Source organism: Colias philodice, chromosome 11 (assembly GCF_061535455.1).
Source record: "Colias philodice isolate Cphi_HAF_F1 chromosome 11, ilColPhil1 Martin Lab GWU primary, whole genome shotgun sequence".
NCBI classification, from domain to species: Eukaryota; Metazoa; Arthropoda; class Insecta; order Lepidoptera; family Pieridae; genus Colias; species Colias philodice.
Genome location: NC_143096.1, coordinates 12,326,184 through 12,342,206, shown reverse-complemented (window position 1 = coordinate 12,342,206; position 16,023 = coordinate 12,326,184). Strand labels below are relative to the sequence as shown.

At 34.1% G+C, this 16,023-nt stretch overlaps 3 protein-coding genes across 4 annotated transcripts in view; all 3 read left to right on the top strand.

Moving 5' to 3' along the window:
- The window catches only part of LOC149484934 (uncharacterized), a 34,504-nt gene extending 30,991 nt beyond the window's left edge, over positions 1–3,513 (top strand). The window contains exons 2-3 of one of the 2 annotated variants that reach the window (XM_089701180.1): positions 998–1,436; positions 1,470–3,513. In XM_089701180.1, the coding sequence (XP_089557306.1) occupies positions 998–1,436; positions 1,470–3,145 (2,115 nt within the window). In that variant the 3' untranslated portion in view covers positions 3,146–3,513. Of the gene's footprint in view, positions 1–997 lie in introns of both variants that reach the window. The other variant, XM_089701179.1, reaches the window with a different exon arrangement.
- A 3,667-nt stretch (positions 3,514–7,180) lies between these two features.
- On the top strand, positions 7,181–14,747 carry LOC149484932 (uncharacterized). The gene is made up of 2 exons (XM_089701154.1): positions 7,181–7,444; positions 12,533–14,747. The coding sequence occupies exons 1-2, from the start codon at positions 7,289–7,291 to the stop codon at positions 14,468–14,470; spliced, it is 2,094 nt and encodes a 697-aa protein (XP_089557280.1). The 5' UTR covers positions 7,181–7,288; the 3' UTR covers positions 14,471–14,747.
- On the top strand, positions 10,133–12,085 carry LOC149484933 (uncharacterized). The gene has a single exon (XM_089701155.1). The coding sequence runs from the start codon at positions 10,199–10,201 to the stop codon at positions 12,083–12,085; it is 1,887 nt and encodes a 628-aa protein (XP_089557281.1). The 5' UTR covers positions 10,133–10,198.
- Positions 14,748–16,023: the final 1,276 nt, after the last annotated feature.

Genomic DNA, 16,023 nt, shown 5'->3' with positions numbered 1-16,023 from the left:
ATAACGTTGGTTTTCATGTTAATAAATTATTTATCGACTAGTTAATTAGCATAGTAAGTAAATATACTTCTGTTACACGTGGATATAATATTTTTCTTAATAAACTAATCTAGTGTAGTCTAATCTATAACATAAATTGAGAGTTAATGACAAATATATTAATATATATATATATATATATATATATATATATTCGCCAAAGTTATGTTAATGTAATTTGAAAACTCCTACAATTTTTTGACATCAAAATATTACATCCGATAAAATTGCTATCTAAGTTATTTAAGGCGTAAGAATTTAAGAAACATTATTCTGGAAAAGGGAAAGGGAACATTTTTATGTATCGTAGATTTTGATATTTAAGATAAAGTCGAAATTCGAATTATTTAAGATATTTAAGTTAATGAATTTTCTATACTTACAGGCAATACAAATTCCAATATAATCATATTGAATGTTGATATTATGAACTATCTATAGAGGAAGCCATTTGCGAATAAACATTGACGCCATACCATTAATAACTCAAGTATATCAATCAAAACTTCAACATACATAAATATAAACTTAACCTGCAGGTCAGAAAGCTGAATGGTCTAACATGTTTGCAAAATATCCTTGACTTTAGTTCAAGTTGTTTGAATTTTTAACTTCTTGTAAACATTGCTTTGGTTTGTCGAACATGCAAAACGTTAGCCTTCATTTAAACAGATTAAATCAATGAAACATCAATCTTTTTGTTAACACAAACAAGAGAGGCTGTTAATCAAATATCAAGTAAAAATCAAATGAATTATATAACAATATAAAAAAGATACTAATTCATGTTAATCTGGTAAACATTGCACGATCGTTTTTTAAAGGGTAAAGGTTTTTAATTCATGTGGCGTCTGTTGTTTTTCTACTCTATAACACATCAAGCTATGCCTTATTAATACTAGTTGCCAATTTAAATGTATACTTTTAGCTCTATTAACCATTTCTTTTCTCTTTCCAGAGGCTATCACTGCACATAGCGGTGGTACTGCTGTCGGTGTACCACACCTGCGCGGAGCGGCAGCCGCGCGCGATACCAAACCCTAGTCAGAATTATGCGGTGCTTGGCGAGCCTATAGCCGCTAACCTAGATGAGGATGGTTACTTCTATCCGAAGCCGAAGATACCATTCCCTCCACCGCCGTCGACGGTGCCACCACCTCCTCCACCTACCAGGCCACCACCACCACCACCCACTCGGCCACCACCACCACCACCCACTCGGCCACCACCTCCGCCGCCTACTCGGCCACCAATAACTGAAACAACAGGATACGTATATGAACGTCCGTCCGTACCGTTCCCGCTACCACCACAACCGCAGCCACCACGGTTTCCACCATATCAGCCCCCTAGAATCCCACCACCACAACCTCCGAGGTTACCACCACCACCACCACCTCAGCCGCCGCGGTTACCACCACCACCTCCACCACAACCTCCAAGGATACCACCACCGCCTCCACAACCTCCACGGCTACCACCCCCGCCACCACCACAGCCTCCAAGGATACCACCACCACCACGTTTTCCTCCCCCACCCCAACCACCACGCTTCCCACCACAGCCTCCACGATTCCCGCAAGCAACAACTGGATATGATTATCCTACTCCCAAAATACCATTTACCGTACCAACGAGACCACCACCACCACCAACCACACCACGTCCAGTAACTTACTTACCACCTACAACAAGGCAACCGCCTACTCGGCCGCCACCACCTCCTACGACGCCTAGGCCGGTGACTTACTTACCACCTGCAACAAGGCAACCGCCTACTCGGCCACCACCACCTCCTACGACGCCTAGGCCAGTAACTTACTTACCACCTACAACAAGGCAACCGCCCACTCGGCCGCCACCACCTCCTACGACGCCTAGGCCAGTAACTTACTTACCACCTACAACAAGACAGCCTCCCACTCGGCCGCCACCACCACCTACCACACCACGTCCAGTAACATACCTACCACCATCAACAACAACCCAGAAACCTACAACCGGCTACGATTATCCAAAACCTACTATTCCATTCACTTTCCCCACTCGACAGACGCCACCACCCACTAGGCCACCACCGCCACCAACTCCACCCCCTACTAGGCCACCACCACCACCAACACGACCACCTTCAACCTATCTGCCTCCAACTAGACCACCCCCACCACCGACACCACCCCCTACTAGGCCACCACCACCCCCAACCCCGCCTCCCTACAGACCACCGTCAACTTACTTACCACCAACAAGACCACCCCCACCCCCGACACCACCCCCTACTAGGCCACCACCACCCTCTACTAGGCCACCACCACCCCCAACCCCGCCTCCCTACAGACCTCCGTCAACTTACTTACCACCAACAAGACCACCGCCACCACCAACACCTCCGCCAACGCGGCCACCACCACCACCAACTAGACCTCCTTCCACTTATCTACCACCACAAACCAGACCACCCCCACCGACTCCTCCTCCTACCAGGCCGCCACCCCCACCAACTCCTCCTCCTACCAGGCCGCCACCACCACCAACTCCTCCTCCTACCAGACCGCCACCACCACCGACGCGACCTCCTACCTATCGACCACCCACAAGACCACCTACTTACTCCACTATTATTGAAAATTACAAAACCACAGGTTACGATTATCCAACACCAAAAGTAACATTTACTTTACCTACACAACCGCCAACCAGACCAACACCTCCTCCCTCCAGGCCGACACCTCCTCCTACCAGACCAACACCTCCTCCTACGAGACCGACACTTCCTCCCACCAGGCCGACACCTCCTCCCACCAGGCCGACACCTCCTCCTACCAGACCAACACCTCCTCCTACCAGACCAACGCCTCCTCCTACCAGGCCGCCACCACCAGCAACTCAGCAAACAACCGGCTACAGCTACCCGAAACCGTCGACACCGTTCCCGACTCCAACTCGCCCGCCGTACATCCCTCCCTCTACTCAAGTTTATATAACTCCCCCTACAACCAGACGTCCCATATACACGACCACTCAAGCACCTTTCACTACCAGACCACCATTTGTACCAGACGAAGGATATTTCTACGACAAACCACGCGTTCCATTTGTATTCTAAGCCTAAATAAGTTGCCATATTATTGTGATACCAAAATGTAAGAAAATCGCAAAATTTAAATTAAGCTAAGGCTGAAAAATATGTATTTGTCGTACTAAAATCCCATACGTACCTGCTAAAGATAAATTAGATATAATCGAATGTATAATAACATTATTTTATCACATTTTGAAAGTACACGTTTTTAAATTCTAGTTCAAATAGAATTTTTAAAACCGTCTCTGTATGGTATTGTTATGTATAATATGTATATCTAAGTAAATAATAATTATAAAATTAATACTCAATACGAAATTATAACGACACTGCCAACTAATCCTATGTTAAGATAAGAAAATATTTTTAATAAAAAAAATGAATTTATACAATGTGTTTTATTATTCCCCTATAGATATAACTGAAACTTTTCTTATGGCTATGACAGTACATAGATAATCCATACTAATCCATACTAATATTATAAATGCGAAAGTAACTCTGTCTGTCTGTCTGTTACTCAATCACGCTTAAACTACTGAACCAATTTGCATGAAATTTGGTATGGAGATATTTTGATACCCGAGAAAGGACATAGGCTACTTTTTACTGCGAAATAAGTACCACGGGCGAAGCCGGGGCGGACCGCTAGTACGTAATAAATATAATCATCTTAAATCATATGAAGGATGAATTTAGGTTATTCATTTTAGGGCAGAATTTTCAATCCTTGGTTAAACATTTTACAATTTTCATTTATTCTGTAGCTCTACGTATAGTTTTATATTATCTGTGGCTCTAAAAAAATAAATTTTTTTTACGAGTTTTTATTTTCTAGTATCGACTATCGTTACTTTGCCACTAAAAGAAATCGAAAAGAAATTAGATTCGATTAAATATTTGGCGCCAAATTATTCGTTTTTCTTTGTACATATTTTGAATGTGCTATTCAGTTTTATAGCGTTCTAATCTTCTCTATTTCCCTTGGTCACGCGTAATCGGCTGGACCGATTTCGATAATTCTTTTTTTTCAATTCATAATATTCTTTGATGTACGAGGATGGTTCTTTGGTAAAAGAACGTAAACATGTACCACGGCGAAGCCGGGGCGGGCCGCTAGTGCTTTATAAATGAGAATATAAAAAAGTGGGGTGTCCTCTAGACATAAAACCAAAAGAGAGGAAGAAATTCGATTACTCAGGCGAGATCACGGGTGGCCGAGTTGTGATAGACGCGGGTTCGAATCCAGCCTCGATTTTTTTCTATAATTTAAAAATTTCCAACTACTTTTTCCTTGTATATCAATTCTTGTAACAATTACAATACTGTTTGTCCACTGCTATTAACAGACGCACAGACCGTTACTGAATTTTATACTTATCAATCAGTTTCATTAGGTAATATACGTCTGCTTTTTTACTGAATATATTTATAATAGAAACGAGGAAAGCCACGGGCATCCTACTGACATTACACGTGTGAAAGTTGACATGTTTGTGTGAATAGTGCAAAAACTGCTGGACGGATTCAGATGAAATTTAGTCAACAGGTAGTTTGGAATGTAGAGATTATTGGTATAAATTAGCTCAACTCTGATTAATCCAGAATTATTGTTCCTAAAATTACACATTAGTTGAAAGGTCAATTCAAATAATTTAAATTAAATAGATAGTATTATAGGTTATATCAAATGCTGGTTTAAGTTTAATTCATAATTGCGATTTGCGAAGTGTGGAAAATAAAACAGTAGGTAGGTAATAATAAGCAATATTTTATTGACTTAAATAAAAAAAATACAAGCTACAAAGACACAATAAATTGAAAACATTCGCATTATGAACATTAAATTTACCAGTGAGTATGTTCTTCCATTATTCATGGCAAAATCAAAGGAAAGTGAAGGTACTTAACTTAGTAATTAATTCGAAAACCAAATTTCATAATCTTACGATTTAATTACGTACGTCTCTATATCATTATCACTACATAGTATAAAACAAAGTTGCTTTTTCTGTCCCTATGTCCCTTTGTATGCTTAAATCTTTAAAACTACGCAACGGATTTCGATGCGGTTTTTTTTAATAGATAGAGTGATTCAAGAGGAAGGTTTTAGTATATCATTTATTATATTTAAGACAAAGCCGCGGGCGGAAAGCTAGTTTTGATATAATTTATCCTATTCTTTGATGCAACAAAAAAAAACGGGTAACAGGATACACATGCTTTTCTTACACTTTTTTTTTTCAAAATAGCTTCTCCTCTTTCCATTTTTGTTATCTATACTAATACTATAAAGCTGAAGAGTTTGTTTGTTTGTTTGTTTGAACGCGCTAATCTCGTGAACTACTGGTCCGATTTCAAAAATTCTTTCGGTGTTAGATAGCCCATTTATCGAGGAAGGTTATAGGCTATATTTCATCACGCTACGACCAACAGGGGTGGAGCCACGGGGGTGAAACCGCGCGGAGCAGCTAGTCTAATATAAATAACCATATAATATATACTTACCACAATTTAAAAAACATTGGAAATACATCTAAGATAGTTAAGATGTAGTTATATTATTAAAGCAAAATAAATCTTCAATATTTGCCGACCTCTTTCACGAGCATTTCACACAAAACGGCTAAACGCAACAACATAATTGACAATGTAATAGATCATAACCATACACGGTTAAATTTATTTTTTATCCATAACTTATAAATGGCTCTACACTCTACAGTACTACTTTGGTTATCATTAGTATTTTCTCATATAGTAGAGAAATCACACAGACCTTGTTAAATTGCTTGTCTTTTGTTGTTGAATAATTACACCGTGTTTAAAAATGTACAGAAACATATTATAAACCGATTAAGCTAGTTTTAACCCGCGGATTCGCTGACAAAATACGTGCATAACGAGCCTATAAATTATTCTAGGATACAATCAATCGAATGAATGAATGAAAACACTTTATTGTACACCAGTATAAATAACAAAATCTTGGTAAAACAGACATTATACACAAATAGCCGCCTTATAAGTTATAGCTACTAAACCATCTCTACCAGGCTCAACTTTCATCGATAAAGTACTCTATATGTAGGTGTATCTAATATCCATCTATCCTCATATAATTAATAAGTTCTAAATAATATATAAGTGGCTAAGAATACGCGCTTTAAACTAATCGTAAACACGCAGTTCCATTACTATCTAAATTACACATTACTCTAAGAATAGAAAGCCTATTTAAATAGTTTAGTTTTGAAAATCCAAAAATCGTGTCCAAAATGAAGCAACCATCTCACGCGAACCTGGAAGTGATTATGAAAGCATAAATTCACGAATTACAAGCCAGCAATTTAGGAAACAATTTTAACTCACGTAATGTCGAATAAAATATACATAAAAACCGTTTCACTTGTCTTAGTGTGCGGGATTAGGAGTGAACAATGTTCGTCGTAGCACGCTCCACTGCTCTGCGCTTAGCGATAGTGATGTGCCCGTTATGTGTGAATGTCGACAAAACGTTGTTGTTATAGAAGTATTCAAATCAATTTATCGACCTCAACTTGAAGTCGGATCATCTGATACTGAACTGGTGGTCCCTAATTGTTATATGTATATAAAGGAGTATTTGAAATAAATTTTAAAGAAGCCTGTATTAAAACAATTAGTATAAAATATATTTATAATCTCATATCATAGAATGAAGCCATTATACAACACCTATGTTTAAAAGTATAACTCGTATTTTAACTTGATAGGGTGCATTTGTAAAATAAAAACTCATATTTATAATGTAGGCTTTGCGATGCATTGCAATTTTTCTATTGATTTCGAGATTGATATTCGAGTATATAGAACAGGTGCACATCTTTAGATGTTCATTACTTACACTAAATATTATAAGTCTTGCAATATAATTTATTATATTATCATGTTAAACCACTATTGTGCTGTACTTTATTTCGTCAATGAAGTAACATGCATAAAATAATATTGCTTTCTAACCTTGGTCAAAACATCGATATAATGAAAGCGACCACCACAACACTATACATCAACAATCTCAAAGGAAAACACACTGTCGTGGACACTCACAAAGAATTCACATTTTTCAGCGCGGACGCAAGCGTCGGTCATAACATTTTTTTTTTATTGACTAGTGATGTGACAATGTCGAGTGAGAGCAGCTCAAGTAAGCAATTCGGGTTGTACAGGACGATAGATGCAAGGACAGAGGAGTTTCTCAAGTTGTCAAGGAAACGGCAGATGCGGCAAGGATGCCTCTGTGCAGCCATATCGACTGCTATCACGGTTACTGTAGTTATTGTAAGTAATTAGTGTTTTTGTGTGTGTGTGTGTTATATGTGATTGGTTGTGTAGATTTGTTGGGTGAAACTTCTAGTGCTATTTTTTTGTGTTAATTTTCTTTTAATTACGATGTCTTTTAGAGGATAAATTCATACAAATATTAAGTAGTGATGTGCTTAATAATCTAAATCATAAAGAAAATTCGTAGCGTAAGTCAATATCCCATTAACTATGTAATTTTAAATTTCATTGCTCAATCATCTGAGAAGTTATTTTTGTTTAATTTATTCGTATAAAAACAAACTATGCTCATGTTATGATTCTTTACATATTGATCGAAACTTTTTAAATGTTCGCACGACGCGCGACATAAAATTATTTTAATCATTATCATTAAAATATAAGTTACTAGAAACTTCTTAGGTAAGTAAAAATAACACCCTGAAAAAGAAAAAAAAAGATCGGTTCCTCTCCATAGTTTTATGTTCGTATTCACTGCATATCTGTATTAAATTGTCGTTAATTAAATATTTCTCGTACTTGCTCGATGTTACAATCATTCTTCCGTATCAATGGAGACGCGTTGAGTTTTATAAATTTTTAAATCATGTCTTATAGAGTAGGTATGTAGATTAACTTTTGTTTATATTTGTGTTGTCACTTTTTGAAAAGATAATTCAAATAATGAGCATAGACTGAACAAATAAAACTATATAAATGTGGATAAATATCAATAATTTTGCGCAATACCACAATGAAATCGATCCATCTTTGTTTACGTGGTAGCATGTTTTATATCCGCCGAAAATTGAACTAAGGTTGATAGTTTAAAACCCAAGCATACAAAATTTTACGCCTGTGTTTTGAACAAAGTCCTTTATGGGCTTATTTTTAATCCTTGGTTAATACTTATTCGTCGAATAACGTATTAAACTACCATATTTTCAAAAATGTATTTTTTGCCCGTCTTTGACAGTTTACGGGTGACATTTTAATATTATCGTGTTATTTTATTGGGCGGATAAGTTTTAAATATGGATTGAAAAATCGGCCCTAAAATATATTTGCTTGAACATTTAACGAAAAACGTATCTAACTGTAATAATGCAAAATAGGTTCTTGTGATGACAATGATAACAATAACATTCGTTAAAGAAACAATTTTAAACAACAACATTTTTTCAAACCGTTTCAGTAGAAGTTGTTGTATCTAAACAAACAAACATACTTATCACTTTCAGTGGTTTTAAAACGTGATTTTATCTGTTACAATTCAGCTGTAAAACTCCTCAATCTATAAAAAATATTATCATTAGAAAGAGCCTACATCTTTGTGACAAAGAGAACATAAAATTTCATCAAAATTGGTCCAGTCATATTTCCGTGATAGAATAATATATAAAATGCAATCAGATCCTTTTATTTTATTTTATTTTCTTTATTGGAAAACAAACAGAGACAATGACAGAGATATATAAAACAAAAAAATAATCTTATTTACTAAAGATACATGGAAATTCCTCCTTATAGTGTTTTCACTGTGAATATATAATATTATTTTTGCCTACACCCAGCAGTAGGAGAGACAAGGAAAAAATAATCGATAATTAATATTTATCATGCGTACATAAAGAAGGTAAATACGTATTTAATACATATTCTTAGATATATAATATCTAAATAGCTTTGCTGATATAGGTTTTAAAAAATAAATGCCTACAAGTAAAATATTTTCATGAAAGATTTGCGCAAGAACCTTTTAATCTGAAAGCGATTTGAAACAAAAATTAGTGTGCACTTAACGAAAAATTTCACTGTATAAACCTTGAATGAGATTTCTAAAGCAGTTACATAATAAAACTGTGAATTTAATAATATATTACGTGTACGTTTATTAATATTAATTTTCTTTATTTCTAGTAAATTAACTCTAGGCATATTTTAAAACAGTAATTACTGTTAAGAAGATGGCTTATTTAATTTTTTTTATCTGACTAGAAGCTAGGTTTTAAAGGTTTACCTACTTATTTGTTTTTCTGTGTTTTTCTTTAACGTTGTTAATAAATATTTAAAGGGTTATTAAGTAATTAATTATATGCCAATTACTTTCTTCTCTGTACTGTCTAGTGAAATTTATACTATACTAGAGGTCCGCCCCAGCTTCGCCCGTGGTACATATTTCGCAATAAAAGGTAGCCTATGTCCTTTCTCGGGTATCAAAATATCTCCATACCAAATTTCATGCAAATTGGTTCAGTAGTTTAGGCGTGATTAAGTAACAGACAGACAGACAGAGTTACTTTCGCATTTATAATATTAAAAGGATTATATTTTTAGTTGATAATTATTGATGAGATTGTTAATTGTTATGTTGTAAGTAGTCTTTTCGTAAACTAACTATATGTGTGTGTGTGTGTTTATCTCTACAAACTGTTTATTTCTCGCTACTTGTGTGGTTTAATCATTAAATGATTATAAATAAAATTTATTGAATCGGTAAGTTTATTGTATTACTTACTATAATTATTTATGTTGAATTACAATAAAATAAATATCTCGCTTCAATGTATTCATGTTTTCTGTAGCAAATACTTAAATATGGGAATGTTTAAATATTTCATTTGAAATAAAATACCTTATAAAAAAAATCATGACCTACATAAAATCTATTTAACTAACTTATGAATCTTTTATTTTCAGTGCATCGTCCTCATCTACGAATATACCACTCTCAGTAACACGAATTCATACAAATCTAATTGGCTTGGCTTGATGAACGAATCAATAGATATCCCTTTCGAAACATCACCATTAAACAAAGCAAAACTAAACTTCGACCACAGCACTATTGAACTGCTCCCCATCCTGCTAAAAACTTTCAAAAGGAACAAATATTACGATCAGTTCATAGACGACACTTCAAGTCCTAATTATGAAACGACAGAATATTCCAGAAACATCTTCGCTGATACAAGAAACTGGATGAAAATGCCTTCAAGAGTATACGCGATTGAATATAAAACATCACCAGTAATTTATTTCAAAAGCCCGACACGAAACGTCGATTATTACACGAAGATAAGAAAGATCAGAGATTATAAGCGTATAATGAATTACGTGGATAAAATGATCAGTGAAAAAGTGACTGGATCAACACAATCGCTAATGAAAAGAGATTATAGTGCATATGAGAAACCATTTTTGAGTGAAGGTACAACACCTTTGCCTAATTTAAAAAGAACGAAACCGTATACGGTCGCGAAGCCAGTTTCTCAAAAGAAGATGCGAATGAATTGTAACTGTTCTTCGAAAATGGGTGAACTGCTAAGGAAAATTATATCTAGCCTTCAAAGTATACTGCCAGATTTTATGAACAATAACACAGAAACAAAACCTTGTTCTCTTGAAAAAGTTAAACATGTAACTGAATCATATACCGTTGGCCTTGTTACACCGTTTACGAAGAAGAGAAATTTAATACCAAGAAATAGTATTTCAGATACTACTACCACTCCATCAGTTCAAAAAATAATAAACAAACACGAAACAACTATCGAAAAATCTTATGAACCATCATCATCTGAAGAAATAATTAATAGTAATGCTAAGCGTGAATCTAATTTAAATAACATTATAAAATTAATAAAGCCAAAAAATCATAAACCACAAGTGATAAAAAATAGTACGTATTATGGAAAAGAAAAGCTACAAAGCTACTACAATTTAGATAACGTATTACCGATAAATAATACTACTAATAAGGCTTTAAATCATAGTGATATAAAACCAACTGTGAAATCAATAGCTCGTTACATTTTTGACAGAAATAAATTGGATGATCACAGTTTTAGAGTTCTGCCTACCTTTAGACCTATCCTGAATGAAAACAGAAAAGGTAACGGGGAAACAACAACGAATATTGCAAATTTATTTGATATTTTAGACGCGAATAGCTTAGAATTAGTAAAAATGTTTTCAGGAAGATCAAATAAAAACAGTAATTTATCGGTGATTGCAAAAACAAATGATACACAGTCAGAATCCGAGGAATCAAAACAATCTATAACAACTGCAACTAATAGTAGTTTCAGTTCACCTCAAAAGGTAAACAATATAGTAGCTACTATAACACATGCTTTGAATAAACTAACAAAGAATGTGACGGTAATAAACATAAACAATTTACTAGAGAATGATTCCGTTGTGCTCAAAACGATTACAAATAGAACAATACCACTTAGTAAAACAGTCTATACTGTAGAAGATACAGTTCAAAATTCTCAACAAGTAAATTTACCCATAGATTCTGGTAACAATAAAGCAAATAATGAATATCATATAGAAGATAGCACATTGGAAGAAGAAATGGAAAAAGCTTCAGATGAGGATTCTGACGAAGAAAATACAATTAGAAATTTGGAACAAGTACTCAGAACATTTAAAGACGATACGGCTAATCAAAAGGCTCGTAATAGAACTGCGGAGAGTTCTGAAATGTATCAATGGGAATTGGTTAAGATAGAGGAGCATGCAAAAAATTTAACGGATTCTATTATGTCCCAAAATCGACCAACATATTTAGAAATTCAGAGGAACGACTGGAACATAAATGATAATTTAGAAGATGACAATAATATAAACAATTACGCCTTTGATTAACTTTATTTATAAGATATTTGTTATGTATTATGATTTGTAGCTTAACCTTTATATGGAACAAATAGATTTTGTTTTCAATTACATCTGAATTTTATTTGTGTAACCCTTATATTGTATTGCATTGCTAAGAAACATCACTAAACATAATCATCATCACTACATATATATTATAAAATGCGATGATATTTTGTGAGGTTAATAATTAAATAAGTAATGAAATATAAAATAAATAGTAGCGTTCAGCCACATAAGCGTTCAGACCTGAGGCTCGTTTGCTCGTATAAAATCATCTCAGAAACTACTAGACCAATTTTGTTTCTTTTACTTGTAGAAAGCTACAATTATTATCCTACTTCATTAATAACACATCTAACGCAATATTATTATCTCAAAAACTGTTATTTTTTTTATGAAGAAGTTATAATAATTGAAACAACTTTGTTTCAGATAGTTCTACTCATCTACGAGAATCTGATTATAGTAGAATCTAATGCAGTACAAAATCTCAAGTCTAAATATAAGCTTGTTAAAGACCAACCAATTGCTGACAGGCTTGATAGAAGCTATTTCGGCTTTGATCAAGATTACTTTGAGAGAATGCCGCTACTTGTAAATGCGTTGCAAGAAAATAGTTATCTAGATCCAACAGCAGAAACCTCTGTTCCTGCGACCATTATGAGGAAGAAGCAGCGCTCTCAAACCCTTAGCCAAATAACAAGATCACAAACAATGTACAAATCAGTACGAAAAACAACACCTAAACCATTTTCGTACGAATACAGAAGTCCTAACCCGACACCGTTCAGTAAGAATTTTAACTCTAGGAGTTGGGTGGAAAGTTATCGCAACGCTCAAAGATTAAAAAATCTTAATCAAGTCATAAAATATCTTGAAAAAACTTTGAATGCAAAATTTGGGGATGTCAGCGAACCGTCAACCGCTCAAATAGCATTTTCTGGTGTTTATGTAGCACCAATTGAAAAGAAGAAACCTAAACACCAAGATAATATTAGTTATGAAGCACAAGGGTCGAGGAAAGTTGAATATCAATCTAATCATGTTTCGGATCCATTATTTGTATTTAAACCAGACAGTCCAGGTGATATAAATTTATTAGCAGAAGGTTACAGGTTCTCACCTTTACTGACATCACACAAGACAAGTAATAAACACAGACCAATGTTTAGACCTGTAATTCAACACAAAAGAAAATGTACAGGAGTTACTAATTGTAATAAAATGTCTGATTCTCAAAATGTGGATGCAATTGATTTTACTGGAATTCATGCGAACAAATATGATAAACCAAGAGCATTCGGGGTAATGCTCGATTTGTATCCTATAAAATCAACCAGTTCATACGAAGACTTAGATCCTAAAAGCACGTCGGCTATAGATCAGATTTACATCACGACGTCAAGGCCGCAATATCAATTTAAAAAGAAATTAAACAATTCAAAGGATAGAAGAACGTCATTCAAGCCGAGAAGACCTAAAATTTTAGCAAATAGAAATATAGAATTAACAACAACACAAGCACCAAATTTTGAGACTACAAAAGTACCACAACAAAGAGTTGTGCATTTCAATATATATTCTGTGAGAACAAACCCTGCATATCAAAATGAGCAAAACATATCATATAGTACTACAAGCACAAGCACAACTACGACGCCCCAAATACCATATGACCACATATATTATGACGTACAACTGCCTGTTTTAAATACATCTTCTGTTGAAGATTATCACGCAGGAAGTTCGGGTGTAATACCAGTTGAATACACTCCTCCTCCTCCAGTTTACCAATATACAACACCTACAATACCACAATTTGATTCAACATATTCATCTACAGAATCGTATGTAACTAATCCTCCAGAAATTTTCAAATTTAGTCCCGAAGATGCTAAAGTACCAGACGAATATTTGAATTTGAATATGCGGAAATCAGACATGAGTATGATGAGTGAATCGGATATAGAAACGAGAAATGCTGAAGATTATGCAAAAGCATACACCGAATCTGACAACGATAGTACTCAGCTAATAGATGATAATGAGGATTCCAAAATGCTAGTTATTAAACTAAAGAATGTTTTACAAACAACTACAGACGCACCAGTCACAGAATTCTATACAGATACCACAACTGAGATTCAACCGACAGAAACAACGGAAAAAGAAGACACGTACGTACCAACAATAAACGGACACTACAGGAGTATAAAACGCAAGACATTAAACGTATTATTTAATGAGAATTCAGAAAAATACAGGAAGAAGAGGCTTGAAACGTCGATCAGCTTTCAACGGTCAACTTATGTTCCTATGTATGTAGAAATAAAAAGGAATCGAACTAATACATCTATTGAAAATGACTAAACGTGCTTTACTCTTTATTTCTTTACCCACCGAATTGTTTTACAACCTAACACTTTCATGCTTAATAGTTCATTCTATCTGGATTTGTTGCAACGTTACCTTTTAGCTAAAAATGCATTTTATTTATACTGTGTTCCTCAAACAGCTTGTAGCCGCGCCTTTTCTATTTCAGTTGCCTATAAATTGTTGTTATTTCTTTCTTTTTTTGTAATTTAAATATTTATGACGTGGGAGACTCGTTTGTAATTTGTAAAAATAATTAAAATAAACCATTTAAAATTTATTAAGTTGTTTTATTTCTTTCTCACAATCAATCGTAACTTGAGTTGTAGTTATTCAAATAATCTTAAATTAAATTCACATGCGTGCATTCAAACTATCTATAAAATATTATGTTACCTATTAGAATTACTTACTAGTATAGTATTATATTGTCTGTGCTAATAGAAAGATAACAGGCGAGCTTTTTTAAATAAACTTCCATAATTATTATAGTTAAACCTATACAAGCCGCGCCTTTCATGCAAAAATCAAATTAACAATAATCATAGTTTATCGTGACGAATATCATTAATGATTATTACATAAACTAATTTGATAATTATTTTAAAAAGAAACAGAATTGATACCATAGTACTTAATTACATAAGCGGAATGACATGTAATTATGATCATTAAAAAGATACGATAATTATAGCATATAGTAAGTACCAAGACGCAAAGACACGGAATATGAAAAAATATTAAACATGCACATTCATAATGTATTGAATTAAGCAAATTACGTATTTACCATACACATTAAATGTAATTCGACAATGCTTACACAATCGCGTGGTGGAAGTTTTTGCTTAAGCATAGTTTTACGGTGAAAGGATGTTATAGTTACTCTTAATAATTTAATATCTTCATATATCACATCTATACAAACGCATCAAATTATTGAATTTGAATTAATAAAATTGAAAGGATTTGCAAAATCCGGAATGCTCTTCCTACTTTGAAGACCATAGTCAAAAATAGAGAAATTAGAGTGACCTATATTGTCATTTATAAAACTACCTACATTATTTAATAACTCACTAATTAAAAAAGTAAGAGTATAAATGTAAAGGTTGTATTATAGTACATATTATAATATTATCTGTGGTATTACTAAAATTGCTATCACCTGGGAGAAAAACTCAAGCAAAGTTGTGTTTAACAATGATGAAATATTTGGAAGGCGCATAAAATTTTCATAGCAATTAAATTTTATAAAAATAGTAGGCAAATGAAAAGGTGATTGTTCTAATGGTGTGTCGAAGCGGTGTTTTCGTGAGCCATACAAGGTTTTAGTTTTAACACAATATACCTATTGTTGTCAAGTATATTAATGAACTTGGGACATTCAGTTGTGATGAAAGCGAAGAAAATCACTTTAGTTTGTCTGTATATTTCTGTGTACATCGCACACAAAGTATTACATGATTGGTTAAATTGAATGTTTACAGTTTTACAATAATACATTATTAAATAAATAGTTAAATAAATAAAATCTTTAAGTATTTGAA